This window comes from Dendrobium catenatum, unplaced genomic scaffold (genome assembly GCF_001605985.2).
Source record: "Dendrobium catenatum unplaced genomic scaffold, ASM160598v2 fragScaff_scaffold_948, whole genome shotgun sequence".
Taxonomy (NCBI): Eukaryota; Viridiplantae; Streptophyta; class Magnoliopsida; order Asparagales; family Orchidaceae; genus Dendrobium; species Dendrobium catenatum.
Window position 1 is genome coordinate 428,681 of NW_021319410.1, and position 21,539 is coordinate 450,219.

General features: G+C 31.0%; 1 protein-coding gene across 1 annotated transcript in view; it reads left to right on the forward strand.

Annotated features, from left to right (window-relative positions):
- Positions 1–18,460, forward strand: part of LOC110106424 (vacuolar protein sorting-associated protein 32 homolog 1) — a gene marked incomplete in the record, with an annotated part of 29,399 nt that extends 10,939 nt beyond the window's left edge. The window contains 4 exon segments of the mRNA XM_028697507.1: positions 4,251–4,349; positions 4,804–4,889; positions 4,981–5,136; positions 18,193–18,460. Of these exon segments, the coding sequence (XP_028553340.1) occupies positions 4,251–4,349; positions 4,804–4,889; positions 4,981–5,100 (305 nt within the window).
- Between the last annotated feature and the right edge of the window lie 3,079 nt (positions 18,461–21,539).

Below are 21,539 nucleotides of genomic sequence, written 5' to 3' on the forward strand. Positions count from 1 at the left end.
TAGTGAAATTTCTATCGTTTGCAATTGTTTCTCCTATTCTCTCTACGATTCTTCTCAGATTTTTCCACTGTTTTTGTGCTTGGTGGCTGTTTTCCATAGAAAACAGCGGATTATTAGTGATTTGGCTTAGATCCGATAGGAATCACTTGAAATACTCAAGTGGTACCTATCAAAATGTTTGTAATATAAATTGAAAAACTTTTTTTTCTACTTTGACTGTTATAAGTAATCGACAATTAAATAGAATTAGAGATTAGTGGATGAATGATATCTTAATCATGTATATTAAGAAAAAAAATAATGAATTGTATTCATAATAAAATAATCATTCAAAATTTTCAAAATATAAAGAATATGCATTATAAATTGTATGTTTTTATCATCTTGTTATATTTTTAAAATAACAAATTTAAATAAAATTGTTTTTAAAGGTACCAATGTCGGTATCAAACACAAATAAAAAAAATTGAGGTAATATCTGAAAAGTTTAATTTGTTCGCCCACTATAAAAAATTTATGGCTCTGCCACTATATAAGTTAGCCAAGAAAAGAAATGAGAAGTAAAGATTTAATTCAAGTGAAGTGCATTAGAGATGAGGATCAAAATATGCTTATATTAGAATAGGATATTGAACAAAAGTTGATGAGATATTTCAATAAGCTTTTCAAGAATACAACTGAATGTAGTGACCTTAGCATTCTCAATAAAAATAATTTTTTTTTATTTTTATCTCCGTATTAGTAAAATCAAAGTTAGAGAGGCTTTAAAAAAATGAAGTGTGAAAAAGCTGTTGGACCTAATGATATTCCAAGATGTGTGAAAATGTTTGGGGGATGAGGGATTTTATTGGCTTACGAAGCTTTTCAATATCATTTTGAAGACTAAAAATGCATAAAATGAGTGGAGAAAGAGTGCGTTGATTCTTATTTTTAAGAATAAAAGTGATGCACAAGAGTGTGAATTATAGAAGAAATAAGCTAGCGCGTCTTATATTAAAATTATGGGAGAGAGTTATTGAGCAAAGTTTACGAAATGATACTAATGTTTATCAAAATCAATTTGGATTCATGCCGGGTAAGTCTACTATGGAAGCTATACATTTATTTAGAAGTTTGATGGAGAAATATAGATAGAATAAGGTGCATCTATACGTGGTATTTATTGATTTAGAGAAAGCATATGATAAAGTTCAAGAGAAATGCTTTGGAGAGTTCTAGAAAATAAAAGAGTTAATAATACTTATTTTCAAATCATTAAGGATAGTATGCAGTAGATGTTACTTGTGTTCAAATACAAGGTAGTGACCATGTATTTTCCTATACCAGTTGGATTACATCAGGGATAAACTCTAAGCCCAATTTTTTTTGCATTAGTCATGGATGTTCTTACTAAACATTTGCAAGAGGATGTACCTTGGTGTATGCTTCTTGTTGATAAGACTAGAGAGGGAGTTGAAGTAGAACTTGAATTATGGAGGTCAACCTTAGAGTCTAAAGTTTTTTGTTTGGGCAGATCTAAACTGAATACATGGAGTGTAATTTTAGTAGTATTAGATCTATTGGGGGGATTGTGACTTTGGATGATCAAGTCATTAATAATAGTACACATTTTAGATATATCGGGCCTATTGTTCAAAGTCAGCGTGAAATAGATGGCGATATTATTAGTAGAATTCAAGTTGGATGGTTGAAGTGGAGGAATGCATCGTGCTTGTTGTGTGATAGAAAAGTACCACTCAATCTTAAGGAACATTCTATAAGATGGTGGTGAGACCTGCAATGCTTTATGACACATAATTTTGGCCTTTAAAAGAGAAGCATAGAAGTAAGTTGGCGTGCATTAACTTTTTTTGGGTCATCCTCACTAGAATGGATCAAAATATGCTTATATTAGAATAGGATATTGAACAAAAGTTGATGAGATATTTCAATAAGCTTTTCAAGAATACGATTGAATGTAGTGACCTTAGCATCCTCAATAAAAATAAAAATTTTTATTTTTATCGCCGTATTAGCAAAATCAAAGTTAGAGAAGCTTTTAAAAAATGAAGTGTGAAAAAGTTGTTGGACCTAATGATATTCCAAGAGCTGTGAAAATGTTTGGGGGATGAGGGAATTTATCGGCTTACGAAGCTTTTCAATATCATTTTGAAGACTAAAAATGCATAAAATGAGTGGAGAAAGAGTGCGTTGATTCTTATTTTTAAGAATAAAAGTGATGCACTAGAGTGTGAATTATAGAAGAAATAAGCTAGCGCGTCTTATATTAAAATTATGGGAGAGAGTTATTGAGCATAGGTTACGAAATGATACTAATGTTTATCAAAATCAATTTGGATTCATGCTGGGTAGGTCTACTATGGAAGCTATACATTTATTTTGAAGTTTGATGGAGAAGTATAGATAGAATAAGGAGCATATATATATGGTATTTATTGATTTAGAGAAAGCATATGAGAAAGTTCAAGAGAAATGCTTTGGAGAGTTCTAGAAAATAAAAGAGTTAATAATACTTATATTCAAATCATTAAGGATAGTATGCAGTAGATGTTACTTGTGTTCAAATACAAGGTAGTTTGACCATGTATTTTCCTATACCAGTTGGATTACATCAGGGATAAACTCTAAGCCCAAATTATTTTGCATTAGTCATGGATGTTCTTACTAAACATTTGCAAGAGGATGTACCTCGGTGTATGCTTCTTGCTGATATTCTTCTTGTTGATAAGACTAGAGAGGGAGTTGAAATAGAACTTGAATTATGGAGGTCAACCTTAGAGTCTAAAGTTTTTTGTTTGGGCAGATTTAAACTGAATATATGGAGTGTAATTTTAGTAGTATTAGATCTATTGGGGGGATTGTGACTTTGGATGATCAAGTCATTAATAAGAGTGCACATTTTAGATATATCGGGCCTATTGTTCAAAGTGATCGTGAACTAGATGGCGGTATTATTAGTAGAATTCAAGTTGGATGGTTGAAGTGGAGGAATGCATCGTGCCTGTTGTGTGATAGAAAAGTACCACTCAATCTTAAGGAACATTCTATAAGATGGTGGTGAGACCTGCAATGCTTTATGACACATAATTTTGGCCTTTAAAAGAGAAGCATAGAAGTAAGTTGGCGTGCATTAACTTTTTTTGGGTCATCCTCACTAGAATTGGTCTTCTTAATATTTAAAGTGAAAGATTGTATTTCTTTAATCAAATTAGTTTTTGTATTTTAATTCAAACTGCATTATAAATTCAATAGCATTAATGTAAGTGCGCATGACTCTGGACATCACTTCATTTAAAGGGCTCATTTGGTTTGGCTGTTGTTGTCGGTATATAATTAGTTGAGAAATTGCTATAGAAAAACAGCTGTCAGAAGCTGTTGTGAGTGTAATAGCCGGAGTTTTTTTTTGGTTGCACTTATGGCGTAGTATCTAGATGATATATGAAAATTAAATAACAAAATTCTTGTTTCATAAAATTATTTAGCAAGTGTTGAGTTGCTTTAATACCCTACAAGACAAAAGTGTCATCATTCCTGTTTTTTTCTTTAGCGTTATACTAAATGGGTAATATTTCATTAAACAGTATTATTAATTTAAATGTATTAAAAATTAAGTATTGGATACAATAATTATTTCTTTTTTAAATAGAAAAAATTTAAAGAATTTTTTTTCATTAAATGAAACAAATTGGGGAACATCTATGTGTAAATAGCACATGAAAAACATGTGTCTGTTAATATGAATATATGATAATAAACTTAAGAAATATTTTTAAGAAAAAAATAAAACCGAACTTGTTAATTTTAAGTTTTATTAGTTTCATCTTCAAGTTATCATAGACAGTTGTATGCTATATAAAATGAGGCTTAAGGGCGTGAATTTATCGTAGTTTGGCATTTTATCAACCGTTTTTTCTGGAGGCACTTTTGAATAGCTATTTTAAAATTTCCGCTAGAAAGCAGGTTCCTACAACCATTTTGGGTGGGTAAATTTTCATATGGCAGGTAAAAAATATTATTCAAACTGTTAATTGTTTTTAAGATGAAACATTCCCTATAGAAAAGCAGGGGAAAAGCTGAACCAATTAAGGTCCTAAGTGTGAATCAGTATTGAAGTGCACCTAGTGGAGGTCCTGGAGGATGCTTTCTTCTTATGTTCTTTGCTAGGAATATTTCATTTCAAGTGGCTTGTTCTCTAGAATTTGTCTTAGCTAAACTACATTCTCGTCTTGCTATTATTATCAATCTACAGGCATTCGAAAGGCTTGAGAAGAAGGAGATTATTTTGCAAGAAAAGATTGCTTTGGAGATTGAGAGAGCCAAAGAATTTACAAAGGCAAAAAATAGACCAGGTGAAAATCACATTAAATTCTTAAATTCAGTGGCACTAAGTCTCTTGGAATATAGTACCATCATGTGGAATACAGGCATACCATATTATAACTATGCTTTGTCTCGCTGTATGTAAATTATGGACATGCTATATATGGGTTGCACTAATTCTTTGTGTTTTTCTGTGCTTGCTGATTGATATGCTTGCCAGTGAACCTGATCGGTCTTTATTGATCAAATTATATTTTGAAGCAATGTGTAGCCATATATTTCCTGGCTATCACCATAAGCTCTTTTTTCCATTTATATAAGTAGTCGGCAATTCAAAGTGAACCAATCATATTCTTTTTCTTTTGTTTTAACACTTTTTTATGTTTTGATGGCGTGTTGAATATTTGGTAATTTCATGGGAAGAATCTATGTATGCCCGAAGTGCAAAATTTAGTGGTTATTCTATCTTTATTTTATTCACAGCTGCATTGCAATGCTTGATGAGGAAGAAGTTTTATGAAGAACAAATTGAGCACCTTGGGAGCTTTCAAATGCTTATTCATGACAAGGTCAGTTATTCTAATTATGTAATCGTATCTTATGATATTTAAGAAAGTATAGAGAACGTCCTGTTTGCTAACTCTTATGTATTTCTTGAAGGAGCAAAAGCTGCAGAAGAAATCATCTATTATTGGCGGTCAGCGTGAACAAATTACTAGCAATGTAAATGGCAAATTGGGGAAAAGCAGTATTCGTACTACTTTGGACTCAGCTCTTTAGTAAAATTATTTGCACAAAAATTGCAAGATGTTCATGGTAATTATTTGGTTATTTTGCTCTTGGTGATAATTTGTTATTCTCATTAATGGTTATTTGTCATCATTTGAGATTTTCTAGGGTTTATAATTGTGTGGGAGACTCTAAACTCCCTCAATAATTGCTTTGATTTTAATCATAAAATTGATTGATGTACACATAAATATGTATGCATATGGCTATCTTCATACATTTAAAAACATAACCGTATACTTAAATGCATCCATATATGCATAAACACATCTATTATCTATTTTGCATATTATACACATACAAAAATATTTATCTTATATATAACTTAGTGAAAAAGTCATAATATATCATCATCATCATCATCATCATCATTAACCTTATCCCAATTGTTTGGGCTCAACTTTATGAATTATTATTTTCTATTCAATCCTATTGAAGATTATCTAAAGATAAGTTTACAAATTAGTGTCTGAATAATCTCAATTAGAAAATTTGTAAATATTTTTAAAATAAATGGTCTTGGTTCGAAGTAGTTTGAAAGCCATAATCAATAACTTTTTCTCGACTCTATTGCAGAGCAATTTAGGGTTGGGGTTTCCTAATACAACTAGAATCATAAAATATATGTAAAACATGTATTAGAATTTAGGATTTGTAATCACAAACCCACTAAATTTGTCAACAACTTGCTTCCTTTAAATTTAACATAAAAATACCAGAACTAAAAGCTAGACAATTATGTAGCAATTGGATAAATTTGAAGAAATCAGTGAGAAATTTGAAACAAGTAAAATAAAAAAGCAATTATAATTTAATCATCACAATTAAATTTTCATTTGTGCCTATTAAATAAAATAAGGAACACTGGCCAATAATACAACACAAAGGTTTGAAAATCGAATCGGATAATGAACCAGAAGTAGGAGAGGTTCACTGTTTGATGATTTGATTGGGGTCAAACCATCATTGAACCGGATGTTGTAATAAATATTAATTTTATTTAAATATAATATATTTTATCTAATAATGATGCAATTATATGAAATATATGACAAACAATTGAACAAAATAAATAATTATGAAGCATAAAACAAGAGTAAATATATATTTTTTAAATTGCAGACAAAGTATTGAGTAGCTGACCTATTTCTTCATAAGTTTACATCTAATTTTTCCATGAAATTTTTAATTATGTTCATCTAGGAGGTGAAAATGTGAAACTATAAAATGAAATAAAGAAAATAAAATTGTTGAAATCAAGACGTTTGAGAAAAAAATCATACTTTATTACACAATTTCTTCCCTATTTATAGATCTATATAAGATATCTTAATAAAGAAACAAATATTTACTGATTCATGCATAATAGGCCCCAATATACTCCTTCCTAAATTAGCTACTTCACTATGGAAAGAAATCAACATGGCTCTGGCGTGATTCCTGCTGGCTTCCCATGGATCATGCTTTGTGTCCGTCGGATCTCCTTTAAGGGGGAATGATTGGGATTTAACACTCCCCCTCAAGCTGGGAAATATGGATTTGTTATTTCCAGCTTGGCTATTATTCTTAGAAAGGCAGAATTATCTAACCCTTTGGTAAGGATCTATGATGCACCGACACTTCTCCTAAAAGAGGCGTGCAGTGTCCGACACGTATCCGACACGACACGCTTCTGACACTCCTCCGACACGTGTCAGACACGCTGAAAATGTGTCTGACTAAAAATTATTATATATAAATTGGGCACGCATGTCCGACACACGTATCTTAAATATTTTATGATTTTTTTTAAATATAATTTCTTGTATTTAAAAGTTTTACTTATTTAAAATATAAAAACTAAATTTCTTATTTCCTATCCATAACATCAAATCAATCGCCCGCACTTAATACCCCATTCATCGAATATTCTCATTTTCATTTATCTTCGGCAGTGAATGTATTTTCATCTCCTCTATTGATGACTGATAAACGACATCGACATCTTAATATTAATTATTTTAAGCATAAATTCTAGTTAAATGACCTAATTTTTCTAAATTATATTTAAAATTATACTTGTTAAATTTTTATAAAATATTTTTAAAATATAAAAACTATAATGCCATGTCCAACCTGTGTCCGTGTCCTATATTTTCAATAATTGACCTGTCACGTGTCGTGTCGTGTCGTGTCCGTGTCGTCGTGCCCGGTAAGGATATCTGCAAGTTGATCTTTTGATGACACCTGTTTGATACATACAAGACCATTGTATAACTTTTCTTTTATTAAATGTCTATCAACTTCTATGTGCTTGGTCCTGTTATGTTGGCCTGGATTGTGAGCTATGATGATTGCTGATTTGTTGTCACAATGCAACTCTATGGATTCGTCCCACTTGATCCTTATCTTCTAGAATCATCTTGATCCATAGTACCTCACATATTCCCAAGGCCATAGCCCTATATTTTGCTTCTGCACTAGATCTTGCTACTACATTCTATTTCTTGCTTCTCCGTGTAATTAGGTTTCCTCCAAGGAATGTGCAATACCCAGAGGTAGATTTTCTATTTACTGGTGATCCTGTATGATTCAGAATTAGTGTATGCCTCTAGGATTATTCTGTGGTCTCTTCTAAAGAGAATTCCTTTCCTTGTGTTACCCTTAAGGTAGCGTAGTATTCTGTCTACTGCTTGCATATGAGTCTGTTTTGGATTTTGAATAAACTAATTGACCATACTACAACAAATGCTATATTGGTCTCGTGTGAGATTGGTAGATCAATTTTCCCACTAGTCTCTGGTAAGCCCCTTTATCTACATCTAGATCTTCTGTCACTTCTCCCAATTTGAGATTTGATTTTACTGGCGTTGGTGCCGGCTTACATGCTAGTTTTCCTGTTTCCTTTAGAAGATCTTTAATGTACTTTTGTTGTGAGATGAATATTCCTTTGCTGGAATGAGCTACTTCAAATTCAAGAAAGTATTTTAGCCTACCAAGTTCTTTGATATCAAATTCCTTGGTAGGATTTTTCATTAAACTTTCTTTCTCCTTTTCATCATTCCTAGTCAAGATAATATCATCTACATAGACTAATAATATTGTAACTTCTCCTGAGTCCGTGTGTTTAAAGAAGAGTGTATGGTCTCCATGACTCTGTCGATACCCATTAATAAGCATAAATTTTGAGAATCTTCCAAGTCATGCCCTAGGTGATTGTTTTAGCCCATAATCCCCATATAAGGCTTTTTTCACTCTGCATACTTTGTCACCTCTAGATTTTTCTTTAAATGTTGGTGGTATCTCCATAAATATCTCTTCCTTCAAGTCCCCATGTAGGAACGCATTTTTTACATCTAATTGTTCCAGGTGCTAGTTGTACTTCACTGCTAGTGAAAGTATGATCCTGACAGTATTCATCTTTGCTACAGGTGCAAAGGTTTCCTGGTAGTCAATATTATATGTTTGAGTATACCCTTTCATCACTAGTCTTGCTTTGTACCTTTTCAGTGTACCGTCAGCTTTGCATTTTACAAAGAATATCCATTTGCAGCCGACTGGTTTTTTCCGTTTTGGAAGTTTGATGATTTCCCATGTATTGTTCTTTTTTAGGGCCTGTATTTCATCTCTAATGACATTTTTTCAATTTACATCAGATAAGACATCAAAAATATTATTAGGAATAAGAATTTCTGCTTGTATAACCAGAAAGTTTTTGTGTGAGGATGAAAAGTTATTGAAGGAAATAGAGTTAGCTATGTGATACAAGGGAGGTGGTGAATTTTTCCTTTCCCCCTTAAGTAGGTTTTTACAAATTGAGACCACTTAGGTAGGTCTTCCCGCTTAGGCGATAGGAAAGTTGCATGTTTTGGAGATCATCTTGTTCTTTGTGTATTATAAAATATTCAAATTGATCAAAGCTCTGGGATGAATTTTCTTCAGACATATTGGTATTATAATAGTAGGTAGTAATACAGACTATTATAACAATAATAATAGCTGATTATATCAGCAATAAAGGCTAATTTAAATAATTAGGATTTTAATTAGGTCTCAAATATGATTAAGTTTCATGGTTTGGGAATAGGGTCAAGAGTCCATTCGGTTTGAAAATCCCATGAGTTTTGTTGTGCGGTTTCTTCTTTGGTCCCTTTTTCTTGCTGCGGTCGCCCCGCCTAGATAATCGAGAAAGGACCCCATCCATCTCTGCGTATTCGAGCGAAATAGGGGAAACAGAGGAGCGTCCGAGCGAACGTCTTCTCCCGGCTTATTCCAAGTGTTCAAGCGAACGTCTTCAAGCGGCTTCTTCTTGTCTTCTGATGTCTGAGCGAACGTCTTCTTCCGAGCGGCTTCTTCCATGCCCAAGCGACCATTTTCTCCCATGTGGCTTCTTCCTGAGCTCAACCGAGAGATACGACTAGCGGGAGATCGAGTGGCCCTTCTCGCATCTAGAGGTCGGTTTGAGGCTTTGGGTTCATCTAATGTTAGGCTCCGTCATCTCCGGTAAGACTTCTTCCCGCTTGCTCGGCTTCCGATGGCTTCCTCTTCTTCCCGCTTGCTCGGTTTTTGATGGCTTCCTCTTTACTTCGTTCGTGTCTCTGATACCATGTTGAAATAAAGAGGTTTGGGAGAAAAATCATACTTTATTACACAATTTCTTCCCTATTTATAGATCTATACAACATAAATAAAGAAACAAATATTTACAGATTAATGCATAATAGCCCTAATATACTTCTTTCTAAATCAGCTACTTCAGTATGGAAAGAAATCAACTTGACTCTAGCGTGATTCCTGCGGACTTCCCATGGATCATGCTTTGTGGCTGTCGGATCTCCTTCAAGTGGGAATGGCTGCAATTTAACAAAAATAAATATCAATTAAGTGATATACAATACAAGTAACATTAAGTTAAATACAATAAGCAAAATTCATGTATACCACAAAATATTTGTAGACAATGAAAGCACAAAACCATGATATAGAGATAAAAGAAGTAGTAGTTCTTGTTCAACTGTCCACATCAGTTTACACTCAAAAGAAATCTAGTAATCATCTCCGAAATTTGTATCATCGAGTAATGGGTCCCTAAATCCTCTTTCACTGAAATCTTCCACCCCACATGCATGGATATCTTCACATCCAACTATTTCATCTCCATCACCTATATTATATAAATCATCTTTATCTATAAATTATGGTTATAAAATATTAAGTCTTTGACTATTTTTGTTTTAGATTTCACCCAAAATAATATAATCAAATATACTTGGCAACATACTTGGAGGTGGTCTAGTAGAAGTTATGTTCAATTCTTCAATAGTAGGAATCACATCATCTTTATAAAGTTTAGCCTCCAAGTCCTCTAAATCAAGTTTTGGAGCAGGCTCATCATCAAGTACTCAAAAGTTAACCATTTCAATACTTGTATAATCCAATGGATCATAATTCCTTTTTTTAAGATGGATCATATGCAATTAATATGAAACATGATAAATATGGTGTGCATGATTATTAAAATTTAAAAAATATATTTAAATATACTTGAAGATAATACCTATTCTTCAAATTGAGTTTGTACCAAATATACACAAAATCGTTTAGCCTTTGATGTTCTAGATGATTACATTTTTTAGTGTGAATATGCTCAAATACGCTCTAGTTTCTTTCACATCTTTATGGAGATAATGTTTGACTAAGAATTCTAATAGGCAATTTTTGTAGATTTGGAGCACTACAGGCAAACATCTTCTACCATTCATATGCAATTCAACAAATATTATGTCATTCAAAGCCGTACAAGCAAATGCATCATAGCTCAATCAAATATAAAAATGCATGCTTAAGTATTTGCTAACCTTCCTGGTTGCATTTTTTAGCCATTGTTAATGCAATTAGCTTATCAAAATTTTTTAAATTATAACGGAAATTCTAGCCTCATTCATCACTAATGATGGTTCAGGACATAAGTCTTTATTGCCAATCAATTCAACCAAACCTTGCATAACTTCAAATTTGTTGTAAAAATAAGGATTGAAAAATAAGCTGCTGAGTGTATACTTGTCTTAGTTGATGATCTCATATTCTCTTTATTATACTTGTATAGGGCTTATACATTCTTTTAATGTTTCTTAATATGCTTTTCAGAGCTTTTCTGGCTCTGTACATGTCATTATAGTGGTATTCAAGAGAAGATTTTTCATCAGCATCAATAATTCGTAACAATCTAATCAGAGGCGCTGATAGTTTTGAAATCACTAAAGAATCATTCCAAAACTTGTAAACACTAGATTGAAAACTGGAATATTCATGTCTAAAAACATCTATTTATATATAGCCTTCTCATCTTTATGTTAATAGATATGGTTGGCACAATATCTTGGTAACATTCAAGTTCTAATTCAATTTTATCTTAAAAATAATTAAGATGTTGCATTAAATAATTCTTTGGAATTGAAATTCCACTCCATTTGAAATTGTGAAACAAAGTTTCTCAAAGTTGCGGTACCCGAAATAATGGTCATAAGAATAGATATGCATCTTGAAAAAATTGCTATTGTCCAAAAAGGTAGAATTCATGAAAATTGTCTCAATTCAATTTGCTGGACTTGAAAAAAATTAAATTCAACAAATTGAGTTTTGATATCACCATAACAATAACCATTAGAAATTATTCATAACACTTAAGATGAACATGAGTATTGAACTTAAACGCATCCCAAGAATCAAATCAATCGTATATTATACCAAATCAGGAAATAGTGAATACAGCATTTCTCAAGGCCATCATCACATGCATGTTCCAAACTAATGAAATTACAAAAAAGAAAAAAAAGAACTAATGCAAACAAATAAATTTGGTCAGATCAATTCTGGATGTGATGCTTTTGATGAGACTTAGAGAATTCAGCTTCAAATTTAGTATTTGATTATTGCCAGGCAAATCAGGATAGATTTAATGCTTTTTACGAAGTAATCGATGATTCATCAGAAATAGGTGTCTCGCATGAAATATTAGAACATAAGAACAATCTATCATTTCCATTAGCAAAAAGCTATATTGAGCCCCTAGTTTTAGCTAGGACATACATATTCAAATATGCTATTTTTCTATAGCATATTGTGAAGGAAAGCAATAGTGCATAATTTACATAGCACATATTACTACGATAACGATGCCTGTGTACTTTCTCTCATATCCATTAAGTTATTATTTATGTATTTCTTTTACTATTATTTTTTATGCATTTTTTCTCTATTGTACTTCAATTTTTTGTTTGTTTAATGCTTAGTTTTTCTTAATCTAATTCGGTTGATTTCTTGCAATGTTGTTTTATTATATTTTTAGCACGTTATATTGTTCAATTTGTCGAACAGTTGTCTTATTATAAGCCATATTTGTAATTTATTATTTAGGACAAAATAATATATATTTTTTTAATTTTCGTCAAACTTTTTGAAAAGATTCAATATGGAATTATTGCTCTTTTTGTTAACTTCATGTGTATTAAAATAATATTATATTCTTTTTATATGACATTGTTATATTAGATTATTTTTCTCTTTTATGATTGAATTATTTTTAAAATTTTATGGATTTTTAAATGTTTTGAGTTGTTTTTAAAATAAAACCCATTTTGTTATATGCTATCTCTATGGGATCTTTGTGCCTTTGTGTACTTTTTTGCTATTAAAAAGAGTGGAATTCTCAATCAATAATGAGTATAATCTCATCATCCAAAATAGTCTCATGAATAAGTTGTATGATTGGATGTGGATTTAGAAGGAGCTGGAAAGAGATGTTAATCCAATGAATTTATAGCATTCTTATGAAATAAGGTCAAATTAGGCATATTGAAAATTGAGTTTATATATATATATATATATATATATATATATAGGAATTTTTGATCAGTAGGTGTTAGTTCAATTTAGTACAAAAACTTAAATGACCTTGTTTTTTTTGCATTTAATTTTGTTAAGGTTCCTGATGGAATATATGTTAAAATTAAATACACCATAACTTTATTACGTAATGTTTTATATACTACATCATACTTAGAAAAAATTCCTATATCATAGGCCACCTTGTCTTATGCCATGCAAAGATTTGAAATAGCCATGGGACATACCAATGATAATGACATAAAAAAAAAAATTCTCGATGTTATTATTAATCAGATTAGTGAATTGCATATAAGCAAAAAGATTTAGTAACCTCTTCATGAAAATCAGGAACTAATTCTTGGGCAAGTAAATTATCATAAATTATAGATTTACCTTTAAAAAAACCTGTTTGCTCCAACGAGATAATATTAAGTAAAATCAAGGCTAAACTACCCATAATGATTTTTGAAGGCAACGTAAATTTAACAATAAAATAATTTTTTTAATTAATTGAATGGTCCAAGTCTATTTTTCTCTTGCATTAATTAATTTCACTCTACAACTCTCTCAACACACAATAGTATTTGAACTTTGCTTCGATTTTGAATACTTTCTTGTGATGGAGAAGTATAGAGAGAATAAGGAGGATATGCATATGATTTTTATTGATTTAGAGAAAAGCATATGATTTTGCCGACCCCACGTAGTGGGATAAAGGCTTGATGTTGTTGTTGTTGTTGTTGTAGAGAAAGCATATGATAAAGTTTCAAGAGAAGTGCTATTTTGGAGAATGTATTTTTGGTTGGGTTGCTTCTGTTCATCTTATATTGGTATTTATTTTCTATTATTTAGTTTTTTAAATTTTTTTGTCTTTATTTTAAATTTTTTTTATTTGTTCCTTATTTTTAATATAATTATCTTAGTGAGGGGGAGATTAGGAGAAAATAATTTTAAATTTATAAATTCAACCTGTAATGTTTGTCATTATCAAAATAGGGTAGATTGTTGCAACTAAATAATAGAAAATATACCAATACAAGATGAACAGAAGCAACCTAACCAAAAATACATTCTAATTGCGAACTTATAAAGATTTTCACCCATAGCATATACCAACTTATACCTATGATTCCATCATCCCGGGACGTCATGATCCCTAGTCTACTTAGTCAGAGGAGGTAGTCGACCCAATCTGATAGAAGGATCCTTGTTGGCAGCCATGGGTTGCTTCGTCCAAAGGTATCTTGTAAACATGCAGTGATGCCTCTGATCTCAGAGACCACAGTAAAACTAGCCCACAATGTTCAATAATTTTCTAGCTTTCTTTACTTGTTCCTGTCTCAAAACTTTCACTGGAGGCGGGATTACATAAACAACCACTGTGTGATCTAATCACTTAACCATTATTGAACATAATTGAAAGCGTTGGAACATTACTAATTTATTATACACACTTCATAATAGTAAAAAAATTATGTTCACCTCATCACCATATTTATTAGCCAAATATAATCACTTCATTATGAAAGGCACTTTTGACATCCATTTTAAACAACTTAAACCCTTTAAAATAGGATATGAAGAATTCTTAAAAATAATGTGTAAGAGATTTGAAATGAGCATGATTGAAGAGCTAAATTATTTACATGGATTTAGTGTGAAGCAGAGGGATGATAAAATCTTCCTTAGCTAATCTATATACATGAAGGACATCCTTAAGAAAAATAAAATGGATGATCTTTGTGTCCTTGTTATATAAAAAATGAGGGAATCATCCCTCTGATTTTATTCGACCATCACTCCTTGGTTTTTTATGGCGTGAGTATGCGTTGGCCATGTACCACATGCTCTCACGAGATCTTATGTGAGAGCACACCAACAAAATCATCAAATGTTAGATTTAGGAACACAAATAAGTTTGTGTATGTTATTATGGAAAGAAGAATAAAATATATGTGTTATGATGTGATGGGACATACCAATGATAATGATATAAAAAGACCGTAACATTATTAGCATAGTAAGCTTGCATGAAGCAATTCAAGTTTGGATTCAGAGACCCACACCACAATATATATTAGCTTCCATTTTTTTTTAGGGAAACCCACGGCGGGGTTTACGCGTTAATATAAAAAAACGATTACAAAATTCTTAAAGAGAACTCAAGCTCCCTATTGCTCCGAAGATCTACAAAATTAAAAGAGAACTCAAGCTCCCTAGCATAAGATAAATTTATGATATAATTCTTGTATAAATATAATGTATAATGCTTGTACGTAGTGTGTATAATGCTTATATAAACTTGTACATATCGTGTACAATACGTGTACATAAGCTTCCTACTGCTTATGTCATCTTGTTTTATCTTACACTTTAATTTGAGTTTGTTTGATAGCAAAAATCTCACAAGAATGTATGTTTCGGACTAAATCAGCTCTTCATAAGCAGCTGTCACAATCATTATTTTTTTTTAAATTAAATACACCATAACTTTATTAAGAGTGTTTAAGTCAACATACCTCTTGTTCATAACTTCATATCAGTTAAAAGCTAGTAATTGACATATTTAGTATTACTATTTAATATGCAATTTTTTACAAATACTCTTTTGTAATTCATTCAAATGATACTAGGCAATTAATAAAATTCTAGAGGTCTAATTAGGTTCTAAAGAGTACTAATAATAACATATAACTAATTTCTAGACAAAGAAATGCTAATATAATTGCAACAAATAAATCATACTAATAGAATATGCTCATATGGATGAATAAGTTGTCGTGTAAATATTATAACATGTGTTTAATTTTTGTAGTAAAAATCTGTAGTACTTAACTACTTATCAGTGCAATATTCCCTCATCATTTAGGATATTCTCTTGTATTGTATTTCTATTATTGCTCTCTTCTTTTGTCTTTATATAGATTTTTGTATTATCATTATAATTGAATCATATTTGTATTAGCAAAGATGTAACCTTTTAAAGAAAATTAATCCAAATGGTTTGAAATTTAGGGGTGATGAATTGTACTAACTTTTTGGATTTTCGAGATGGATGGAGGTTTGTATTTCAAGTTCTGTAATGACATTTGCTTTAAGCAAATTTCTTAAAATATAGCTACACTTAGCCTATGAGATTTACGATATGAATTTGTATATCACTAAACCAAAAATCAAAAATAAAATCATTATCCTTATGATCATCCATGATATGAATAATATTATTTGATAATTTATCAAGAATCATGTTTTTAGATTGCTCATTTTATTCATTAATTATAATAACCATGATTTGTTTAGTATTATATCTAGCAGTAGGTTATTTTCATTGGAAATTCAAGTTCATGTCTGACTTCATTCTCAAGTCTCCTCTCAAGCTTTATTTCTTACTTTTAATCAGATCTAGACTCATAATGTAGCTGCAAATCATTTTTTCTACATCCAGAACATCATCAAAATAGGACCTGTAAATAACGAAATGATTCTTACATTGGTATAGGCTTTGGATGTGAGATGTTTTTGAGTCATTCTGAGGAATAAGCACAAATGCAACAACTTTAACAGGAGAGTGGGTTGTTGTCATGTTCTTCAATATCTAAAGTTATGCATAAAGCCTAATGCCATATTTTTAGTAAAATTTAGCTTAGTTCATCCTTAATTTATTTATTAAGATTTTTTGTTAAACAAATTATAGTAACAAAACAATTTAAAGGCAAAGAGTATTTTCCTTCAAGATCCTTAAATCTTTATTCTCAAATATATCATTTCACCTTGTTTATAATTCTTAATTGATCATGTTGTTAATATCTAATTCTCTATAATCACTGAATGAAAATATTATTTAATATTTAAGCCTAGGTTTCGTATTAGTCCAGAAAGATAGTAGCAACACTTCGCCAAAATAATGAAATATATTCCATTTGTTTTTATTTGGCACATTCTACTCTTTTGGAATCAGACATTGCATTTTTCCAAGGAAATCTTCCAAAATATCAATCCAATTTAAATGTTTTGTAAGATTATCTTTCATTGAATATGGGAATGTAATTTTCAACTTCCTATTAAGTATATGAATGCAATTTTAAATATTTAGAATACCTCTCTTAGACTATTTTTGGTGACCTAAATTGGACACCAGCTCAATGAGCAAAGTAGATAATGCGAAGTCACAATCTCTTTCCCCACCTTCCATGTCTTTGTTGACGTCGTTGTCCATGATACTAAAGTAGATCGAACATCTGCTGTTTTTCATTGTTGCCATCCACAACATTGCATTTTTGTCTCCATCCCAACATCTACCATTCTTGTCAACCACCTCCACCGTCACTGCCACCTTGTCGATTATATCTCATTATTGTTGCCACTAATTTTGGTAAAAAATTTTGATTCATTTTATTTCTAATCAAACATGAAAGAATTCTTAAGTTTATTTATAATTAACTAAATAACATTGGGTGTTTTAAATACACTATATCTAGTTTTTGTTTAAAAGGACACAATGTAGAAAAAAGATTCATGTAGCCGACCCAAGTAGTGGGATAAAGCTTTAATTTTGTTGTTATTGTTGTTGTGTATATCTACTTTGTGTTGTGTTAAAATACAAATGTATTCTAAATTCTTGCAACCAATAACATATAAAAAATTATCATGAAAATTCCCGTGAAAAGGAACCATACGTCTCAAAATAAACAATGAAATAAAAATTCCAAATATTGATTCATGTTGGCCTAGAGTCAAAATCAAAATCTCCTATTTGAGTTTGACTTCGCTGAATATGATTTTATAATAACCCTAAGCTGCTCTATTATGCACGGATATTATCAACAAGATAATGTAGAGTAACTTCGTTACTTCAAATCATGCATGGGCTTCTTTCCGTCTTATTAAATTTTTGTAGAAAGTATGATTAAATGATATCTTGAATTAGTTTCTCCTGATTCAATAGTTTATTTATTCTTTATTGAATTTAATCAAATAAACCTCTAAGTGTTAAGTAATGCAAAAGAGGCTTTAGGCTTGTTGAAATTTGCTGTGAGATGAGTGTGATATAATTGTTGTTTGATTATTCATATATTAGAGCTTTCAAGTTTATTATGATATGTTCTTAACTAAAATTTCTTCCTAAATGATGACCAGCTTTTTCTAGATGGGTGTTAGTTTTATAAATATTGTAAAATTTGATGAGATGTGCTAAATCATCACATTTCTTTTATGCAGCTTGAGGTAGAAGAAAGAGGTCTAAGCTGTGTTACTGCAGTAACACCAACAGAAATAGAGGCCGGCTATGAAGGCTTCAACTGACACATTTGACTTAGTGAGTTCGTAACATGTAAATAGTTAACTATCTAATGTCTTCAGGTAGAAATTGCAAAACTTGGCTTTTATCTCTATGTTTGTTCATAGTTTTTAGTTTCTGACACTGATACGAACTCTTTCATTTTATAATCTGTTAAGCATTTGGGTTGGTTTCGGTTCATGAAAACAAGAAATATGTGTATGATCTCTGAAACGAATGGTTTTTATTTGTGTTGAGAAATTATTTTGTGCGGATATCGGATCGTCCGGAGTCAAATCAGCGCCATGTCATTCGGTATAATGGGTGGCCTGACACGTTCTGATTCGCCTCCGGACGGTGTTTGTATCTGCACAGAAACATTTCACGGCAGGGTTATAAATGTGTTGCGTGAAATGTTGTAGTTATAATTTAATATTCTAGAGTTGTATGGAGATTCTAAGTCGAGAGTAGAAAAGGTGAAAAAAAGGACTTATTCAGTTGAAATTGCTTCACTAATATGACATAACTGATTTGAGTTAGAGTTTAAAGGACATTTTACTCATAATTAATGATGGTAATATAACGTAGTAGATTTAATTATGAAGGGTGTCAAAATGTAGGCGAGTTCGTTTAGTTGTTTTGATTTGAGGGGTCTTATGTTTTTTTAGAAGACTAGCATTTGGCGTGATGGTTGTGGATGTTGGGTGTCAATAGATATCACATGAATTGTTAATGAGAAAGTTCAAATGTTCTTTGTTGACCATTGCGAGATGCCTTCCAACGATTAAAATCCAGAATTTAATAGTTATTGATGCTCAACCCCTTGTCTTTCCAATGTATTTGTCTCTTCTACTATGAAGAGAACAACATATGCGGTCTCCCTTTGTTATTTAACATCTGAAGCAATCAACAACTACCATCAACTATTATGTGGGTTCTGAAAATTCACTCCCCGGCCTCTCTGCGGCCCCTTTCTTCCTTCTTTGGGTTGTCAGGAGAGTTTTAACATTTAAGTTTTGAGGCAAATTTTCAGAATGCATATTAGGTTGTAAATAAGACATCATCCAGAGATTTCGTCCTCATTTTGCGACTTTATGATCTGAATTTAGGTTTCCTATAGGCGCAAGCCCTTATAGTTAATTACTCCTCCCGATAGCGAGAGAGGATTCTTTTCAAATAGATACATTGTATCCGATATATAGTAGCAGCATAATTTAGTATTTGAAAATTTAATATTTAGAATTAAAAATTAACCACATTGCATTTAAGCAGATCGTGGGGAGAGTGATGATAGACCCGTTCAAGATCCCATGGTTATGTCATCTCGGGTCATCATGATTCCTAGTCTACTTAGTCAAGAGGAAGTTGTGGACCCAACCTGTGAGTAAGAGGCAAGGTCATTCGGTGGGTTGTAGTCAACTTTAATTTGTTAGTACTCTTATTACCCACATGTCCTATAATCATTTCTATTATTTTATATTAATATTCTCTCTAATTATAGTTAGAGCACTCTAGTGAAACTATTTAAATTGGGCAAGATTTTGTAATTTATTTTTTATACTTATTAAAAAATCTAGCATCCTTAATGTGGGGCTCTTAAATCTAAACACCTTATATTTAGGATTAATTATTATCTGCGGAGGCCAACCAGAATGAGATATATCAACGTTGTTCGATAATACGGTTTGGTACTGTTGATATGATACATTTTGATTGATCTCCAGATGATGTTTTGCATCTGTTCTCCACAAAAAAAAATTCTCTATATTTAAACTTCCATGACTGGTTTGCATTTCTTTGCTCTCCTTGCATTCATGGATGGCACTCCTCCTTGGTAATATCATAAAAGAAAGCTATGAGGCTTTCATCCAACATCAATGAACTATAATTGAAGCCAATTCTATCAAATCTCTTGCTGTTTATGATTTATGAAGGCATATTGAGAAGCAAATCCTTGAAATTTCATCAGTATAAATGATACCTTTTTTATCTATATTAGAGCTAAATTTACCGTTGAATAAAGCTTCTTACATATTTTCTGTACATTTCTGATGTAAAGGAATGTGAAGTTTCATAAAGTATATATGAAAATAAATCATTCTATGAAATTCAAATAATGTTTCAGAGTTTTTAGTTTAATTTTATATTAAATAGATAAAAATATGTTTGTGTACATAAAATATCAAATAATTTGTCACTCTCATGAGCTCAAATTTTTAGATCTGATAAAAAATAGAATCATAGATGCAAAATTTAACTATAATTCACAGACTCAATAATTTCTACCATCTGAGAGTTGAAAATTTTTTTTATGATAGGATGATATTAGGATTTCATTTGGAATAATTTTTTTATTATTTTTTTTTAATTTTTTTTTTTTTGAACTAGAAATTTTTGTAATAGAAAGTTGTTAAAAAAAAAATAGTAGGAAAATTGTCTCAAACGAAACCTAAAAACTTTTAATTCTATTTTGAGAATTGGATGAAATAATTATCAATATTTTTTTACTAATCTTAAAGCATATCTGAGAATTTTAAAGTCTATTCTATTCAAAAGTCATCTATGAAATGGAGCCTTTTTTGAAGAAATTATTCCGACTAGAGGACGGACTCTGAACGGGAAGTTTATGTCTGAATTGTGAGTGTACAAATTATATATAAAAATTATACATAGCGTACATAATATGTGCACTCACAGTCCGAACTCTCCAGACAGAATGATTTTTCTTTTTTTTTTTCACTCAAACCTATTTTAACTCTATTTTTCATTTTTTTAAATGGAAAATTTTATTTATCGAACATAATCTTAAATTTCATGAAATATTAATTGCAAATATTTCCATGATATCAAAATTTATTTGATGATAAATATCTCATAGATAAATACTAAAATCTTACGTATTGATTTTTTTAATCTTTTTATAAGATATTACGGTCCTTGCATGCAGGTGTCATGCAATATAGGATTTATTTTGTCTTATTGATAATCTCTATTGCTTTGATGTTTGTATTTTATTGTTTATTTAAGTGGCTCTGTAAGCTCCACCAAAGTTATTTGTCTGGTTCTTAACTTTTGCATTTCCAGCCCTGGCCATCGCTGTATCTGCTGGTCAAAGTCTTAGCCGCGTTGCACGCTTTATTTCCTAATTTTATAAATATTTTTGGCTCTTTGCTATTTCCATTTTATTGATAGTTTTGTTCTGCTTATAAGCTTCTTTGACTAACTCCATATAAGATTGTGTCGGTGGAGTTCTTACAGAAAAAAAAAAAAAATATATATATATATATAT